The sequence below is a fragment of the Antrostomus carolinensis genome, unplaced genomic scaffold (assembly GCF_000700745.2).
Source record: "Antrostomus carolinensis isolate BGI_N321 unplaced genomic scaffold, ASM70074v2 scaffold9721, whole genome shotgun sequence".
Classification (NCBI taxonomy): domain Eukaryota; kingdom Metazoa; phylum Chordata; class Aves; order Caprimulgiformes; family Caprimulgidae; genus Antrostomus; species Antrostomus carolinensis.
The window spans coordinates 18,269-36,489 of record NW_010293455.1 but is presented as its reverse complement, the minus strand read 5'-3'; the positions used below and the strand labels follow the sequence as shown (position 1 = coordinate 36,489).

Here is an 18,221-nt window from a genome sequence, read left to right as displayed (position 1 = left end):
GGTTGCACAGGAAAGTGTCCAGGTGGGTTTGGAACATCTCCAGAGATGGAGACTCCACACTCTCTCTGGGCAGCCTGTCCCAGGGCTCTGGCACCCTCACAGGAAAGAAGATTTTCCTTCAGTTTGTGTGGAAAATTACCTCCTGATATACGCTTACTACCAACACAAGGACACAGGTGGGACAAAAAAACGGTGGGATACTGAACCCCAGTCAGTTGGGAAGCTCCATGACTGGAGGGCAGAGGACAAGGCTTCCATCAGAGACACAGAGCAACATCACTACCAACCACCACCGACAGACAGGGCGATGCTAAAAGCAAAATGCTCGTGTCCTTGCTAGCGTCGCTCTGACCAGCTCCCACCTGCTTTGCTGGCCCCTCTTGGCCAGTACAGACCACACCACCACGTGTCTGCTCTTCCAGCGCTTGCCCTACACACCCCCTGCCAGGAGATCTCTGGATATTCTCTGAATGCTGCTGCTTCTTAAATTATACAGCACATTAAACAGCACTACATCCTCATCAAGCAGGCATTAGCCAGGCCCAAGCACGGCGTGAATCATGTCTCCATGGGGCGATGTGTTTCCCTACGAGGTGGTCACAGCCTCAGCTGTTGAGAGTTTGCTAATGTCTTTCAAAATGCACCTTCTGCTAAAGTGCTGGCTCTGATGATTATTTAATAAATATTAACAAAACATTTGCCAGCTCGGTTTCCTGCACAGTGCAGCCACCTACTAGTCACTGGTCCTGGGGTGGCCTGCAGAAGGTCCCTAAGTGAAACCAAAAGCTCTGATCCACCTCAGCCTGCAGTGCAAAGATACCAGCAATATTTGTCACTTAAGTCAGTGAAAAGCCCTGAGCCTCTCGCAATGGGTTGAAGGCACAGAAGGCACAGTCTGGCCCTAGGAACACCTTCTGGGGTGACCAGCATGGACCCAGCACCAGTTCTGAGCCATCAATCTGACTCCTGTGTTTCAAAGGGACTTAAGAACTGGAAGGTGACTCAGGACTTTTGAAAGGACAAGAAGATCACTAGTAGATATAGAAGGCGAAGAACATGTGCACATCTCCATGTGTGTGAGCTGTGAGCCTGGTGCTGGGGATAAACAGAGGCTTTTTGAGCCTGGGAGGTCACTAGGTAGTTAAGACACAGGGAGGATCCACCTTCCTCTATTTCTCCTGGGATGGTACCCCAAGTACCCCCTTCACCTGATCTCTTCTGCTTTCCAACCATCCTTGAAGGTCCTTCATACCCCCCTAGATGGGAACACGATATTTACTCACTTGGGCATCCAGCTGCACCCACTCCAAGCGCCAAGGTCATGTTGTCTGGGCAGCATCCATAGATGGTCTGGCTGCAGTGCACAACCAGGAGAGGTGGTGGGGTTGTGGCAAGGGCTGCAGAGGAAGGCACAGAGGTACAGGTTATCTTTGGTACGTGCTGCTGCAGGATGGTATTGCCAATGTATGGATTGAGCAGCAAGCAGCATCCCTGCAAAACCATGTGGTCCTTGCAGAGATGCTGGGATGAGGTGATGTCCTACCCTTGGCCAGGGAAAGCACAGGGATGATCAGTGAGGATCAGCAAACCCCAGGGAAGGGGCACGTGGTACTGTTGGGCAGCAGGCTGGGGACCAGCCTTGTGTCAGCCTGGGGGGGGCTGGCTGCCTTTGAGGACTCACCACGACAGGCTCCTTGGCTACTGATATAGAGATCCTGGCGTTTTTCACACCGTGTCTTCTTCAGCTCACACTCATTGGTGTAGGTCACACCATCAGAGCCACACACCTGCCAGGACAGGAAGGGAAGCTGCTCAGGGCAGTCCCTGGCACAGGGTTCCCTCTCCATAGGATGTCCTCTCCTGCCCAGGAAGCACGTGGGAAGGGCACCAGGGAGAGCAAGGACTGCAGCAGGTAGAACTGCTCAGCGTGCTTACCGGGCTGCGTGGCACTGCCAGGCAGGTGAAGTCACACACACAGCGATCGTCCTCTGCGTCCTCGTCCCACCAGCCCCCGTACTGCCGGCACCGGTCCTGTTCACACTCACTACCGTCGCCAGAGCCCGAGCCCCCCGAGCCACACTCTGGAGTGAAGGAGGATCATGGTGAGAAAGGGCTCACACCCAGGAGAGCAGAGTTAGGGGAGAGCAGAGGGGATGAGGCCAAAAACCTCTCCCTGACATGGGGCAGCCCACAGACCCATCCCAACCACAGCAGATTTAACCTCTTCAGCACACACAACCTCAAAATCCTGGGCTCACATATCTGAGGATGCTTACGCCTGGACCTCAGAGATGATCCCTCTCCCTTGGAGAAAGCAGATTGTCCCACCGCTGTCACAAGGTTGTGCTAAGCCTACCTAATGAAAATGGCACAGGGATGCTTTAGCAGGTGGCCTGAGATCTTCCTCTCTACACCATCACCATGGGAGCAAAAGCAAGGATCCTGCAGCTACCCTGCAGGCTACCAGGAGATCAGACAGCTAATAGCCATGCACAGGAGGAAGGGCTGCCACCTGACTTAGCAACAGCTTAACTCCATCCTTTGATCCAGCTCCTGCCCCTTCTCCTGCCCTTCCAAACACATTGTGAAGCAGGGAGAATGGAAACCAGAGCAGAGGAAGGGATGGGATTAGGGTTTGGTATGAAGTTCAGTTAGACAGATACTCCTAACAACATATAAACTCTGTCCCTATGGCTGCCTCTCCATAAGATGCTCAGAGCTTCAGCAGCTAGAGAGACATGTTCCTGATTTCAAAGGCTTCTTAAAGGGGATGAGTGGGGGAAGGAAAACCTGGCCCTTTTTATTGAGTGATCAAAGGCTGGGTTTGGCATTACACAGAGAATTATTTAAGATCTTTTCCCAGAGGGATATCAACCTGAAATTCCCCATGGAAGGCTGTGATCAAACACTGTGTTATGTCTTCCCCTCTCCCTAAGCTTTGCCATAGCACTGAAGTCCTTTCCAGCTAGACTTACATGTGCAATGAGCCAAACAATCTCAGTTGGCCAGGTCAGCACATCAGAGCGCTGAGGTTTATGTGTCTCCTGTACTCAGGTTAAGCCAGCGTTAACCCACAGCTTTCCCCCACCAGTGGGAAAACTCAGCAGCTTCTTAACTCCTAGCCTGGTCAAGCAAGGACCAGCCAACCCCACGACCTTCCCAGGTGCTCAGTACGAGTCAATAGTGGCTGCTCAAGTGTGAAATTAAAGCTCAAGTGACAAACTCCTTGATCAGTCGATTGGGTGGTGTCACCTCTCATTACTGCTGGATACAGAGAGGCAAAGGAGAAAGGGAGGTGGCAGAGGTGCTGGGTGACAGTGACCAGCTGTCCAGGAGGGGAAGAGAGGGCTGTTGGCACCAGGCGTGCTGTGCTGGGGACACTGGGGGCGTCACAGGGCACTATGCCCGAGCTCCACGCAGTGAGGCTCACGTGGTGGCCGGGCACAGCAGAGCAGCGAGGGGATGAGCCCACTATGTGCGGCCCCTGTCCCTCCTCACCCTTTCCTCCTCCTTTCACAGCCACACAGCTGGAAGAACATCAGCGACCTACCGTCCTCACACGGCCCCATCTTGGCCACCTCAATGCTCTTCTTCTGCTGGCAGGAGGCCACCTGCATTTCACACTGGTTGTCGTAGGTGAGGCCATCGCTCCCGCACACCTGGGCGAAGGGCTGCCTCTCGCAGCGCGGGCACACGCACTGCCCACCCACGCACTTGCTGCCGAAGGAGCACACCGTGCTGCCGCAGGACTCTGTGGGGCAAGAGGGAGGAACCACCATGAGATGTTGTAGAGACCTTTGTAGCCGATTACCCAGTATCCCAGAGCTGGGGACCACTAATGCCACGTCCTCAGAGACAAGGAGAGAAGTCATCCTTCCCCAGAGTGGTTTGTTATTGCTTATTTAAACTGTGCACAGACTCTTCAACGGATGGGTGACAGTCCTGAGCATCAGCACCCACAGGTGTTGTGTCCAACAGCTTTTTCTAGGACACCAGTAAGAAATCCCACTGACCCCCATGGTGACTTCAACCTCCTCCTGCTCCCTGTGCCCATGAAACACTGAGAGTCATCTATCACACTTGGTCACTCTTGTCTCCTAAATTGAGAGAAGATCTCCATGCCCAGTTCAGCCTTGGAACACAGACCCAGCTGGCCAGGTTTTAGGAAGCTCAAAGCATTGCTTTTGCTGTCATAGCATTTGTCCTAATGAAGAACCTAGGCAGGGCTTTTAATTCATTAAGAAATGAGCACAGACAGTTGGTTGTGCGGGGGAGCGGGGAGGAAACACATGAGCAAAGAGGAATTAACCCCAGGGGATGGAGGGAAACAAAAGCTACTGAGATGAATTGTGTGATCAAATAGACCCTTGATGCTTTCAGTTCTGGTGGCAACTAATAACATGTTTTTAGCCCAATTTCTTTGCTTGGCTCAATAGACATTAGGTCAATTTCTTTGCTTGGCTCAGAGGAGTAACCAAGAGGGCAGATAGCACCGACGCTTCAGAGCTGGGGCTGGAAAGGAGAAGCTGCTTGAAAGACTCGAGATACCCAGTTTTTGTAAAACCAAAAGGGAGGATCATGCCAGACAAGGTGAAAAGCCTCAGGCAGGGTCCCTAAGTGACCATCTAGGAACTGCAGCCCAAGCTGCTGGGTGTCCCTGGGCCAGCCCCTGGAGCTCATATCATAGAATGGCTTGGGTTGGAAAGGACCTTAAAGATTCATCTAGTTTCATCTAGGGTTGTCAACCACTAGATCAAGTCACCCAGGGCCACATCCAACCTGGCCTTGAATGCCTCCAGGGATGAGGCATCCACAACATCTCAGGGCAACCTGTTCCAGTGTCTCACCACCCTCTGGGTGAAAAATTTCCTCCTAATATCTCACCTAAATCTCTCCTCTCTTAGTTCAAAATAATTTCCCCTTGTCCTGTCACTACCTGCCCATGTCAAAAGTCGCTCTGCCTCCTGTTTATAATGGAGAGTGACTTTTTACATAGGCATGTAAAGGTTTACGTTATATCCTCCTAGGAAGTCCCAAAAATAACCAACAAAGGCACCAGGAGGAACACTAGGGAGATCCTCCACATATCCCAACCCAGGGGTTTCTCAGGTGCCTCCCATGGCTGGCAAACCGATGGGTTGCAAGGGCTAGAAATGACTGGTGAGCCTTGGATGGCCATGGCCAGCAGTGCCCAGGTGGCCAGAAAGGCTGAGCACCCACTCTCTGAAATACCACCAGCAGAAGTGAGACGAGGGAAGAAGGGGACCTTGCCAGACTCACTGCAGTCTCCTTGGGCAGCCACCAAAATGTTCGTCTGCTGCGTGCACGCCCGGACGTGGAGCTCACACTCGCTGCCATACGTGTTGCCATCTGTGCCACACACGGGCTGCGAGGAGGGAACACACTCCGTGGGGCACACGCACCTTCCCGTCTCCGCCTCGCAGATGGCACCAAACTGGCACTTGCCACAACGGTCTGCAGAGATGGAGAACAAAAGCAATGGGTTGAAATAACAAGTCAGGCAGGTATCGCTGTCTAATGAAGTGCCAGAGCAGAAATAAAACCCCACTGTGATCTCCTCCCTCAGGTTGAACCGGGTTGGGATCAGCAGCCTCATGGTGTGGCACAAGGGAAGGAGCTGAGGTGAGGGCTGGAGGAGGAGGAGAGTCAGGCTCGGAGACAGAAAGGCAATAACTACTCGTAAAAACCATCAGAGCCAGGAGTAACCGTGATGAAATGTCACCGGAGCTGTGTGCTGCTACAGCTAAATGGGAAGGGGGACAGAGCATGGGGCTGAGCACAACTCCGAGGAGCAATCAATCAGTCCCAGCCATGGGAGGAGGAGCACAGCATCCCAGGCAGCCAGCAGCCAGTCTCCTGGGGGAGAGAGGTGGCAGGAGTCACACGTGGCATGGCAGGAGGAGGTGATCAGCCAGGAAGGGGGATACAGCCTTCCCTTAGTTTATTGGGGTGTCAGCAGTGCTGGATGCACATATAACACAGCACCCACCACCCAGAGCACCTGGTCAGCACCTCATCCTGCTGCAAACACACACAGCACAGGAGGGGCAGAGAAGACATTTATCTTTGTAATAACTCACTTGCAAAGGAGCCATCGCTCGATGCAAGAGAGACCGGACTCCAGGCAGCACATCTCCTCTCTCCTGACTCCTGGGTATTCAGTGATTCACAGCTTCATTTTCTCCTTCAAACACCTCTCTTCCCCCCCCACCATTCAATTCACAAAGAATTTGGCTCAAAGTTGGTTTTTCTTATTTTTATTTTTTTTCTTTCACACAGCAGCTGCTGCCTTTGCATGGGGGAGAGAAGATGCAACAACCCCCTGCTTGCTTTGTGCAGACTGTTGGCCGGGAGGTTTCTATCTACAGCCCAACACTTGCAGCCACGCCTGGGCTCCGAGGGTCAGGAGTCTGTCTGCAGACAAAGCAGCTCATTCCTCACTCAACTGCACGTGCCTGACAGCTGAAGTATTTGTACCCTTCACTCTTTCTCCTGTAATTATGTGGAGCTGGTACCTGCATTTTCTTCTGACTTGAATCCCCATTGAGCCCTCTGCTATGCTGCAGTGGGGAGCTCCACAGGTTGGAGGAGATCTTCCTTTTCTGGAGGAAGGGTCTTCCTTTCCTCTGCTGTCTCAAAGCCCTTACAGCTCATAGAATCACGGAATTGTTTGGGTGGGAAGGGACCTTTAAAGGTCACCTAGTCCAACCCCCTGCAGTGACAGGGACATCTTCAACCAGATCAGGTTGCTCAGGTCCAACCTGACCCTGAATGTTTCCAGGGATGGGGCTTCTACCACCTCTCTGGGCAACCTGGGACAGTGTCTCACCACCCTCAGTGTAAAAAATTTCTTCCTTATATGTAGTCTGAATCTCCCCTCTTTTAGTTTAAAACCATCTCCCCTTGTCCTATCGCTACAGGCCCTGAGGAAGTTTTTTTCCCCATCTTTCTCATAGGCCCTTTATTAAAATACCACATCTTGCTGCCATTCCAGGTCTCTGCAGCATCCTGCAGCTCAGGAGCAAAGCACAAGCTGTGACCAACAGCACGAGAAGGAGGAACCCCCAGAGATGGGCTCTTACCACAGGGTCCCTTGTGTTTCACTTTGATCTCCCTCTTGAGGACACAGGCCATGGAGTCCAGCTCGCAGGGGTTGCCGTAGGTGCGGTTGTCGCTGCCGCAGACGGGGTCGTAGCGGCCCTGGCATACCTGCTGGCACTCACACACAGCCTCCTGGTTCTTCACCACACAGGTGGCCCCAAAGGTGCACTCCATGCTTAAGCACGGGCTGGGTGTGCCCAGGTCTGCAGAGGGGACAGGAGAGAAAGACATGGGTCTCAGTCTGCTGCTTGCCCAGCTGCCCCGGGGCACTGTGCAGAGCAATGCATGCCAGCATCCCCAGCTGCAGGTCCACGCCTGCCTCCCCCAAGCTGTGGCAAATGCACAGAGCTCCTGGCTTTGGCACCAGCCCAGCCCCTGCACCCTCCATGCCACCCCAACATGCCTGGCTCAGCATCTTCCCCATGCTTGGCAGAGGTTAGGGATGGGAAGCAGGCACAAGATCTTCTCCCTGCACACTATGAACAGGACTCTGCCTCATCTCCTCTGTCCCATCCCAGTTACATCCTGCCCTGAGGAGTCAGCCAGAGATGGGATCAGCCCCACAGGTTTCTGCACCAAACCCTGATGTCTCGGTCTCCCAAGAATGAGCACCATGAGCTGTGGAAGAGCAACACAGACTGAGTTCCCTCGTTGCCAGGATGGGAGCTGGCGCTTCTTTTCCTCAGCAGTTCCATAAGGCTGCCTGTGAAGTCGGATCTGAATGACCAGCTCTGTGGCAGAGGGCAGGAGACAGCAGGAACCCTCCTCAGAGTGGGTCTCGGTGCCTCCAGGACACTCGCTATGTCGTCATGCAGTACCTGGCACCAGCAGCTGAACCCTCCGTAGCCAAAAAGTTCACACAGGGATAGTTCCCTTCACTGAGGTCTCACATCCTCACTATCACATTGTCCCCTGAACAACTGATCCTAATACCTGCTGTGGCCATACCCAAGAAGATCTGGCTGCAGAGGACAGCCTGCTTGCTGAAGCCCCTCCAGAAATTCCCTCCACTATCCAGAAGCCAAGCCAGACAGCTAAAAGGCAGGAGTGCCCAGGCTGCTGGGGAGAGATACAGCACTGCCCAGTGACCCCTTCTTGTCACTCAAGAGAAAAGCCCTGAGGACCTGGGACAAGGAAAGGACACAGATTTAATCCGTGCTGAACACTGACAAGGACACACGACAAGACAGATGGCGGGGAACAGACAATGTGGCCAAGGTGAGATGGATGCAACAGGCAGACACAGCAACAGCTCCACCAACACCAACAGTGAGGCAAGCACGGAGCCGGAGTGTGGTGGGAAAGGCAAAGCCCTCCAGAGCCTGCTGACATGGCATGGAGAGTGGACAGGGACAACAGGGCCATTTTCCTTGGTCCTAGCAAGAGGGGAAGAGCAAGGCTTGAGCCCTCAACCATCTGCCCCTGCACGCTGTCACCCAGTGAGAAAACAGCCCATGGCATGGACACAGGCAAGTCTCAGTTTGGGATCTGGCTCTTTGGGAAGCACCTGCCAAGTCAAAACTTAAAGCTAATGATCTGCAAAGGAACAGGGAAGAGGGGACAGTTCAGGTCCATGGCCACTCCCTCAACCCAGCCTTCTCAACTCAACTGTGTCTCCAACTTCCCTGCAGCTGAAGAGTTCTTGAGCAGTTCCTAAGGACCAGAAACCACTCCCTGTGACACTGCTCACATCTCCTGCTTGTGTTTCATTGTTTGAAAACAACACCTGTACCACAATTATGTCCCCCAAACAGAGACACGAGCTTGCATGGCGAAAGCACTTCTGCTGAACACAGCTAGGCAGGAAGGATGCAACGAGCGAGGCATAAAGCCAATATATTTGTTCATTTGAAATCCAAATTCACACTCTTGTCTTGAGGAGCAAGTGAGCAGAGAGTGAGAGTGCAGGGAGGTGCCAGGCCTGATGGAGAACACTGCTCTGACATTTCTCACCCTGCTTAAGCAAGCGAACCTGCAGAGATGCAGCACATGAAGTTCCTTCACAGCCTGAACCTCAGCCTGTGAAATTTCCCACACAGCAGGGAAACTGAGGCACGGAGCAAAAATGCTCATTCTGCACCCTGACTGATCCCTTCACCTGCTGCCAAGCTCTGCAGAAACTGAACCAAGCTCTGGGAACATGAGCTCTCCCACAAGCCTTGCCTGTGGATGGCTATGGGGTTCTGAAGCTGCTTTGTAACCCATCACACCCCATCAAGCTCCAGCAGCAGCTCCACAAGGACATAGAGGAGAATTCTTGGAGAAGAACCACATCTGAGCACAGACAGCTCCTCAGTGCTTCCAAAAGGCACATGGTGCTTTGCTGGAAGCTGGGGAAGGGGGGCAGCAATCCTTGCAGAGCCCCTGCCCACTGGACTTGCACAGACAAGCGTGACACACCATGGAGAGCAAAGGGACAAGCATGACAGTCCCAGGCAGGCAGAAGTCTCTGGGAAAGAGGAGGTGGGGAAGAAAGGGGGGTTAGTTGGGGGCACAAGGAGAGGTAAGATCAACTAGGAGCAGTCCAGATAGATGCATCGGCCAAAGAGGGTCTTGCCAAGGATTGAGGGGCTCACAGCACCCACCTCTGCTCCCACTCTCACTTGCCTTGAAGGGTCAAGCCACAGCAAGCATCGGACAAGACCCCACTGCACTGCAAGGCATTTCCATTCCAGCAGGAAGTGTTTGGGGTGAGGGATGGGAGCAAAACCAAGGCAACCTCTCCATCCTGGGGGCCCTCAAGCAAAACTAGAGAGGAGGGGAGCAGTGAGAAGGGGCCAGGACTGTCACTGTCTATGGAGAAGGGGAGAAAGCCGACCTCCTAGCAGAGATGTCCGGGTAGGGAGCAGAAGGGTGCTGCGAGGACACAATTCCTTCCTCCAAACAGGCAACACTGTAAAACACAAGACAGACGAGAAAGGAAAGAGAGAGAGCAGAGGGAGAAAGGGAGCAGGAGGGGAGAGAGAGCAGAGAGAGGCAGGGAGGAAACGACAGATGCAACTGCAGATACCTTCCCTCCACCTCCTGTCCACATGGGTCTCATCCCATCCCTTCTTTGAGAACTGCCCCATCAGGGTGTAAAAACAGAGAAGGATTAAAAACAAGGCTTGGACTGTTTTGTTTGGCTTTGCCTCCTTTGCCTCGCTGCGGGAAAAGAGAGCAGCAGAGCTTAGAGTTCATCAGACAGGTACATGTGATGAGCATCAGTGCTCATGCTGAGGAGACCTGTCTTGACACACAGGCTGGCAAGTAACATCACCACCCCATCCCCATTTCTAATCTGTTTCCACTGAGCCTGAACTGGTGACACAGAGGAGGACATGATTTCTTTCCACAGGGCAGCACCGAGCTCAGAGAGAAGATGCTTTCCTAAGCTGATGGGGAGGCCAAAGGCTTGCCCACCCCCCATGGTGGTTGGCTACAGGGCAGCCTTGAGCTGTCATGTGGACTTTGAAATCCTAGACTTTGGCAGACAGAGCCCCAGCTTTGATTTACTTCCCCCAGATCACAGAATCACCAAATGGTCTGGGTTGGAAGGGACCTTAAAGATCATTTAGTTCCAACCCCCCTGACATGAGCAGGGACACCTTCCACTAGACCAGGTTGCTCAGAGATGATGAGTTTTGTTTGTTCCTATCCCCACAAGGATGTAGCTCCTGAAAGCAGATGTGCACATCTGCTGTCCTCACCTGGAGGAAGAGAAGTTGAGTGGAAGTTAAAATAAAAGAGAGTAAGATGGAGAGAGGAACAGCAGATCTCTAGGCATCATATCCTACTGTCCACTGGCCTCACTCCACTGAACGTGGTGGAAATGACACGCATCTGACAGCAGTGTCATGAGTAGCACCAGTTCTCTACTCACCCTAGAAATTTGGGAAACTCTAGAAATTGGAGAAGCTTCAGCAAGGGTCTGACTCTAAAGGAGGAACAGGGGAGGGTTTGTAGAGAGCCCAGGGCACCAGAGCCCAGCCACTCAGCTGCAAACACCCATCTCCTGGTCCCACTGCCCCAGAGCTGCCTTGGGGCACAACAGGGCAGGAAAACAAATGCCAGGCGTGCCAGCATGCATGGCTTCCTGGCAAAGCTTCTGGTTGCCATCCAGTACCAGCTCCCCATGCTGTGGGGAGACAGAGGACTGAAAGGCACCTCTGTTGTCCTTCCTGCAGGGAGAACTTGGAGAACTGACTCCTAATCATTCAACTACCCGAAACCCAGTGAAACAGGTGATTAAAAATAACAGTTGTGATTATATTGAGTGTGATTTTGGGAGCCTGACAAACAGTTTTCAAGCAGCCAGGCCTGGCAGCATTAAAAACCTACTGCAGGAGCACAAAGCCAACAAAACAGACCCACAACATGGGGCTCAATTTCCCAGTATTTCAGAAGGTTTGATACAGCTGATACTTTAGAAAACATCAGCTTAAAATAATAGGAGACAGTTCTGGATCTATTAAAAAACCAATTTGAACTGAAATGAACAGTTCTTCCAACTCATACAAATCAATCCAGCGACTGTGTTTAACCTCCTTCATTTTCTGTGCAATAATTTTAAAAACTGGATGTTCCCAACATCCTCGGGACCTGAAGCCCCATCCTGAAAAAAGCCTGAAAAAACATCCATTGGAAAGGTCAAAAGCTTCTCCCAGAGATGAGACAAAGACACGGCGAGAGACTTCCAGAGAGCGGGTGCGCTGGGAAGAATTCCTTACGGAGAGTACCTGGAGCTGAGAGAAGCAAGCAGGCATGGAAGGAGGAAGCATGGAAGGAACTTGGGGACTGGCACTACCCTGGGAGGAGAAATGAATGGTGTGGGCTGCACAGGGACTGTGTGGTGGTGAATATGGTCATAGAGGTGAATGAGAGGAACCAGCTGGACATCACAGACACTTGGGTGCTGTTTAAACACACATTATTCCTCCCTGGGTTATTGAGTACATCAGAGACAAGACCAAGGAGGAACACGTGCACACACACACACACACACACACACACGCACACACACACACACACACACAAAGACTGCTGACTGCTGGAAGGAGAAAAAAAAAGGGAGAAATGGATATTCAGAGCTTGTTGGCTACAAGATTGAAGAGACCCTGTGGCTTGCTCAGACAGTGGGCACCCAGTCACAACTTACCTGCAGCTTTCCAGCATCAACTCGAGCACCGTTGCCTGCGCAGAAGGGACTGAGACAGGCTGGGCTTTAAGTGCCTGCTGGGGCTGGGAAGTGAGAGGTTTGGGGCTACCAGTGTTCCTGTGGGCGAGCAGCCCAGTGGTACCAGTGCTTACCACAGGGTCCACTGTGCTTTACTGGGATGGCAGCTTTCTGATGGCACTCAGCTTTCCGGCGCTCGCAGTCGTTGCCGTAGGTGCGGCTGTCCCGGGCACAGACAGGTCTGTAGGCACCGTGGCAGGTGATACGGTCACAGGAGCAGCGCGTGGTGCCGCGGCGGTTCAGACAGACACCGTTGAACTTGCACTCATCCTTACATTTGTCTGGGAGGAGAGAGGACAGCACTGTTGGCACCCACCCCGGGGACAAGGGGTACGCTCTCATTGCCAAGAGCGTGGCACGGGGAAAGTCAGGAACCCAAACGCTCCTGTTCCCCAGGAAGCAGAGAGGTACTTACCCTGCTGCTGGCACTGCCCTGAACGCACCTTCTGGATCTCCAGTCCTCGGATGGCCCCTGAACGCCCCATCACACACTCGTTGTCATAAGTCACCCCATCGTCACCGCACACAAGCTCCCTCTTTGGGGGACAGTTCTCAGGGCGGGGGAGCAGGTCAGCCCTTCGGGTGCGGGGGTTCACCCGGCAAACACGGTTCATGTCGTTGAGGACACCTTTGCAAGGGTCTGTGCACAGAGACAGAGCAGAGAGTCAGACACACTCACACCCTGTCCATTTCCCTAACATCCTGTGATTCAGAGAGGAGATTCCTGGCCTGTCCTCATCCTCCCAGCTGGCCCCAGGAGCCTCTACACCTTCCCCAGTAGCATTCAACGTGTGCTCATCTCTTCCTCAGGACTGGACACCTGTAGGGTTCTGCACACTTAAGGATTCATTTGTCACTGAGCTGCACACACAGAGGACAAGTGCCCTTTCCAAAGTGACATCTGGATGGGATCAGCTCTGCCTTTTTCCCATCCCCAAGCTGCCTTTGATCCCCTCTGTCTAGGGGACTCTCCCCCTGACCCACACAAACCTCCTGAGTCCAAGGGGTGTTGGACTTGATACTCCCATCCTGCTCCTCCCTGTCTTCCCAAAGAGCTTGAAGAGCCCTGAAGGCAGCCAGGGCCACACGCTGCCTTGCCCCACTGCTCTAATCTAGGCTTAGCTGGATCACCCTCTCTGATGAGCTGAGCTCACATTAGCATGCCAAAGACATGGGCAAAACAGCTGCCCACTGTTCACTAATCCCCACTCTCGCCCTGGGTTTGTCTCTTCCTTGTCAAGCACGGTACCTGGAGAGCTCTGATTCATTTTCAGCAATTGCAGAAACACAATCAAATGTTTCTTCTACTCTTTAATCCCACTAGTCTGAAATCCTGGCGCTGAGCACAGGGCCAGGCTGACAGGGAAGGAAATAATATCAAACCCCATTTCCTCAGCCTCTCGCAAGCAGGTGAGGGACCCTCCCTTTCAGCCACCCCCATGCCCCTTGAAGAAGGGTGGCTGAGGACAGAGTCACAGCTGAAACCTTTTGTTCATTTTAGCACGTGCAGTAATCCTGGAAGCAAAGCAGATGAAGGAGCTCCCACAGGACCTACCCAATCCATCTCCCATTCTCCCTCCAGCAAGAGCTGCTTGTGCTCGCTGCTGCCCTGCAGTCACACCAGCAGACAGCCAGGGATATGTTACCTCCTTGGAGGCATCTACAAACCCTCAAAAATCACAAAAACATCTTGTGTGGACTGAAGGAGCTGTGGGTATGTCAGGCTGTTATAGCAGGGCAGAGATGGGGCATGGTTGAGGAGATGGGGACCGCATCAGAGGGCTTGGGGATGAGGCAGCTGCACAGACATATCTCTGGGACTGCATGATGAGGATATTCAAGATGTGCTCTGCTCATCCCCACTCTCTCCCCTACCTTACAGTCCATCCTCAAGCCTTCCAGCACACTCAATAGAGTCCAAACACCTTAAAGTATTTTCAGGTTCTATAGTCCTGCAGCTCAACCCAGACTGCCTGAGTTTCTGCTGATACCCAACCAAAATCAGGAGGACCTCAAAGAAGCAGTGAGGCTCCAAGCCTCCTCTCTGCCCTAAAAACCAGGAGCACTCAGTGTGACATCACCTCTTTCACACCTCCCACTTGCACCCATCTCACCCTACTTGGGATGGAGCAGTGAAAGTGCAATTAAAGCTCTTCCAGGTGAAAGAGCAATCAAAGCTCTCCCAGGTTTGCAGCCAGCCCAGACACACTCCCACACTCCTTCCCCCGGGGACAAACACTGGTCTAGCACGTGTCCTGGCTGATCTCATGGTTTTCCTAATGAATAGAGTTGCTTTTAATTACAAGTATCCACAGCCATCATTAGCCAAAGAGGAAGCCATCCTTGGAGTGGCAGGATTGTGTTTGAGCTCCAGGATTTGTGCCTGTCGAGCTGCTTTAATTAGATGGAGCTGATCCCCGTGAGCCCCGGGACGCCGGCTAGCAGAGGGCTTCTTGCCAAAAGTGGCAGCCAGGGAAAAAAAATGGCAGGAGGAAAAAGAGGTGGCACAGATGTTGCCACTGCTCTCTAGGTCAGTAGGTCCTGAGCAGAAACACCCTCAGCCAAACACTGCAGGGAAAATACTGGCTTGGTCTGAATTTCAGAAGCTGTCACCCACAGAGTGACCTTTTTCTGCTCAGCTCATGTTTTTGAGCTGATGACAGCAGGCGTGCAGGCAAAAGCTTTCCTCCCCAAGCCTTGCCATTTCCCACTTGTCTGCCCTCGACACTCCTGCCACAAGAGGAAACGTTTTTTTAAAGCAGAGAACTCACCACAGGCTCCATCAAACTTCTTGAAAACATTCTCCTGCTTGTCACAGGCATGCTTGTTGAGGTCACACTCGCTGCGGTAGTCCTTGCCGTCGCTGCCGCACACCGTGCTCTCGGGCACGCCGCTGCAAGACGATGGGCAGACACATTTGGCTGACTGGCCATCGGTAGAACGGACACACGTGCTGCCAAAGCTGCAGGTCACCTCTGCACAGGGGTCCTTAGAGCCTTGTAGGAGAGAAGAGGGGGCACAGCACAGGCGTGAGCACAGCAGCCTGTGTTCCCATGCTGTCCTCTCCCACACACTCCTCTTATGGGATAAATAAGCCCAACACACCATGGTATCTACCTAGACAGCCCCAGTCCTTCCAAGTGCCAAAAAATGTACATGGTGGCAATAAGATGTCCTTCCCTTGGCTTCAGCCACTGCCATGTACTGGAGCTCATCCATCCCGATGTCTTCAGGGGCAGGATCGTGAGGCTGCAGGATCAGCCCTGAACCCACAGCATGGGAGAAGGGAGCTCAGTCCCCACCTGGCACTTCAGGCACAGTCCCTCCTCTCTAAACCTCTCAGCCTCACTGCTGTGAGCTCCTCTCCCTGCACATGCTCTGCAAGAGCCTCTCGCTTCAGCAAACGAGCAAAACAAGGGTCCTTAAGGCACCTCCTGCAAACCATAATTAGAGGAAGAGCTTAAGGAGCAATTTCCCTACTGACAGAGAAGGGCCAAAATTTATTTGCCAGCTTTTTTTCCCTTTATTTGTCACTTTTTAATGATTATTATTTTAAATAAATCACTCGGCACTCTCTCCCCTCTGACAAGATCCCCAGCAGGAGCGCGGGTGCAGATTTATTGCAAGCCAGAGCTCTGCACGAGAGAAAGGTCAAGTTAATTTACTCTGAGATGAGGAAACTGGGGTCTCATTTACACAGCTCTTTGCTCACAGCTGGTGAAAACCAGGCTGGGGAAGGGCTTTCATCAGCCCACCCAATACACCTGGTCCCTCCAACTCCACTTTCTAGCTGTGGCAGATGTGACCCCACTCTGGGGAGGCAGAGCTGCCCAAGACAGAGGCACCTCCTGAACAGGCTTTGGACATCAATTTGTCTGCTTAATAAATTCTGCTGATGGCCAAGGCAGAGCTGGTGACTCCCTTGGTGTCCTTTCCCATCAGACCTGTCCCCATTCCCCAGGACATCACCAGCACTGCAGTGATGACACAAGCTTGGGAGAAGTCTCCCTGGCCTCCTGCCCTCGCACTCACCGCACGGTCCCTTGCTGATGACTTTGATCCGTCTCTGTTGGTTGCACTGGGCCTTCTCCAGCTCACACTCGTTGCTGTAGGTAGAATAATCAGAGCCGCAGACAGGAGCCACCACCACGGGACAAGCTGTCTTCTTGCAGACACAGAAAGCCTGGGAGGGGTCGGTGGAGCTCCTCTCACACACCGCCCCGAACCCACACAGCATCCCTCGACATGCTGTGGGCACAGAGATGGAGAGACAGCTGAGCTGTGGCTGCTCCTCTGCACACAGGATGGATGCAGACCAGCACCCGGGTCCAGGCACCCACTCATGTCACCCATCTGTCCCCTGGCAGAGCTGCTCACAGAACCCAGGCTCGGGGAGGGGCTGCAGCCCTCATGGGGACCAGGACTGCAAGGTGAGAGGAGGATGCTCTACACACAGCAGGGTCCTTTCCTAGCTTAGGACAAGGATGTCATCATCTCAGCATGTCCTTCTCCAGGAACATCAAGGACACCAAGGTGTGAGGTGTAGAGGATCCAAGCCAGCCTTGCCAGAGCCACCCACCCCAAAGCCACATGCTTGAGAACAAGGGTCTGTCCTGGCCGGGTGGCTGCACCCCAAGCTCCCATCTCCTGCCTGAGCCCAGAGCATGGGCATTAAGCAAAGGCACAGGTAACTTCAGTTCTGGCTCCATCGTGCTGGTACCATGAGGAGCAGCCAGAACAGAGGCCACGGGGAAGGGCAGCATGGACAGCCAGGTCAGTAAAGCCTGTGACCCAGAGAAAGCTTCCTCTGAAGGGAGGCTGTCCTGGAAGGCAGCACCCCTTTGCCCACAGGCACCACACCACCATCCACATCAGCTCCATCACAGCATCTCCTGAGTGCTTGAGCCCTACTGCCCTTTGAGAATGACCAGGTAAGGCTGGATCTGTGACAGGCACCTTCATCCCACACAAGGACAGGGAGGGAACCTTGTTGTACCATGGGGTACAATACGATCCAAGCCCATGGTCAGCCCTCCTGCCTCCTCAGTGCCCCTTCTCACTCCAGGCTGCCCGTTCTGCTTATTGCCACCCTGAACTGGAGAAAGCAAGGTCTGACACCAGCTCTGCACCACAGCAGGGAGGTCACAGCCCAGCTCATGAGCAGGGAGGTGCCTCCAACCCCACTACAGACACAGAGGAGCATCCCCAGGGCTCCAGAAAGCACTTGCTGCACCCAGCGCCCCTCTGCTCAAGCCTTTGTGAACCCCCCACAACACAAGGTGTTTTCTGCTAACCAGCAAGAGAAAGGAAAGTCAAGGAATGGAGAAGAAAACATCTTCACTTGTCCCACCGTGGGACAGATCAGCCCACACAGGCACACTGCTTTATTCCCTGCCATTTATGCAGAGCAGCTGAATCACGTGGCTGGTGTCTCTCCCAAGGAGATGCACGAATCTCTTTATCGCATCCGCTAATCAGAGCAGCCAGCACAGACCAGTTCAGCATCTGAATTGCTAATGTGGCAGGAAACGTAATTCTTCAGTTGGAAGGATGAAGGGAGAGGAGAGGTGTGTTCAGAGGCAGCGGTCTGCAGGTGAGACAGTGAGAGCAGGGGGTGTCAGAGCTTTCTGGCTGGTGGTTACGGCCACGGGTACAGCCTGATGCTCACAACATACACCCCAGACAGGTAGGTATGTACAGGTGGGTGGGCACCACACACCCGCTGTGCCACGGACAGTCCTGGCACCCACACACACACACACCAGGCAGCGGGTGCACCCGCGCTCTCCTACAGCCCACGTTAGAAAGGGAGACTGACCTACATAATGAGAGAAAGAGAAATCATAAAAGGGAAAATAAAATGCTCGACAGCAGCTCATTTACA

General features: G+C 53.2%; 1 protein-coding gene across 1 annotated transcript in view; it reads right to left on the bottom strand.

Moving 5' to 3' along the window:
- Positions 1 to 1,283: 1,283 nt before the first annotated feature.
- Positions 1,284 to 18,221, bottom strand: part of LOC104532146 (agrin-like) — a gene marked incomplete at its 3' end in the record, with an annotated part of 34,468 nt that continues 17,530 nt past the window's right edge. The window contains exons 3-13 of the mRNA XM_029087284.1: positions 16,370 to 16,585; positions 15,109 to 15,333; positions 12,753 to 12,977; positions 12,412 to 12,618; positions 7,104 to 7,325; positions 5,281 to 5,475; positions 3,551 to 3,751; positions 3,323 to 3,325; positions 1,936 to 2,081; positions 1,682 to 1,787; positions 1,284 to 1,397 (exon numbers count right to left, since the gene is read on the bottom strand). Coding sequence (XP_028943117.1) covers positions 1,284 to 1,397; positions 1,682 to 1,787; positions 1,936 to 2,081; positions 3,323 to 3,325; positions 3,551 to 3,751; positions 5,281 to 5,475; positions 7,104 to 7,325; positions 12,412 to 12,618; positions 12,753 to 12,977; positions 15,109 to 15,333; positions 16,370 to 16,585 — 1,860 coding nt within the window. The remainder of the gene's footprint in view (positions 1,398 to 1,681; positions 1,788 to 1,935; positions 2,082 to 3,322; positions 3,326 to 3,550; positions 3,752 to 5,280; positions 5,476 to 7,103; positions 7,326 to 12,411; positions 12,619 to 12,752; positions 12,978 to 15,108; positions 15,334 to 16,369; positions 16,586 to 18,221) is intronic.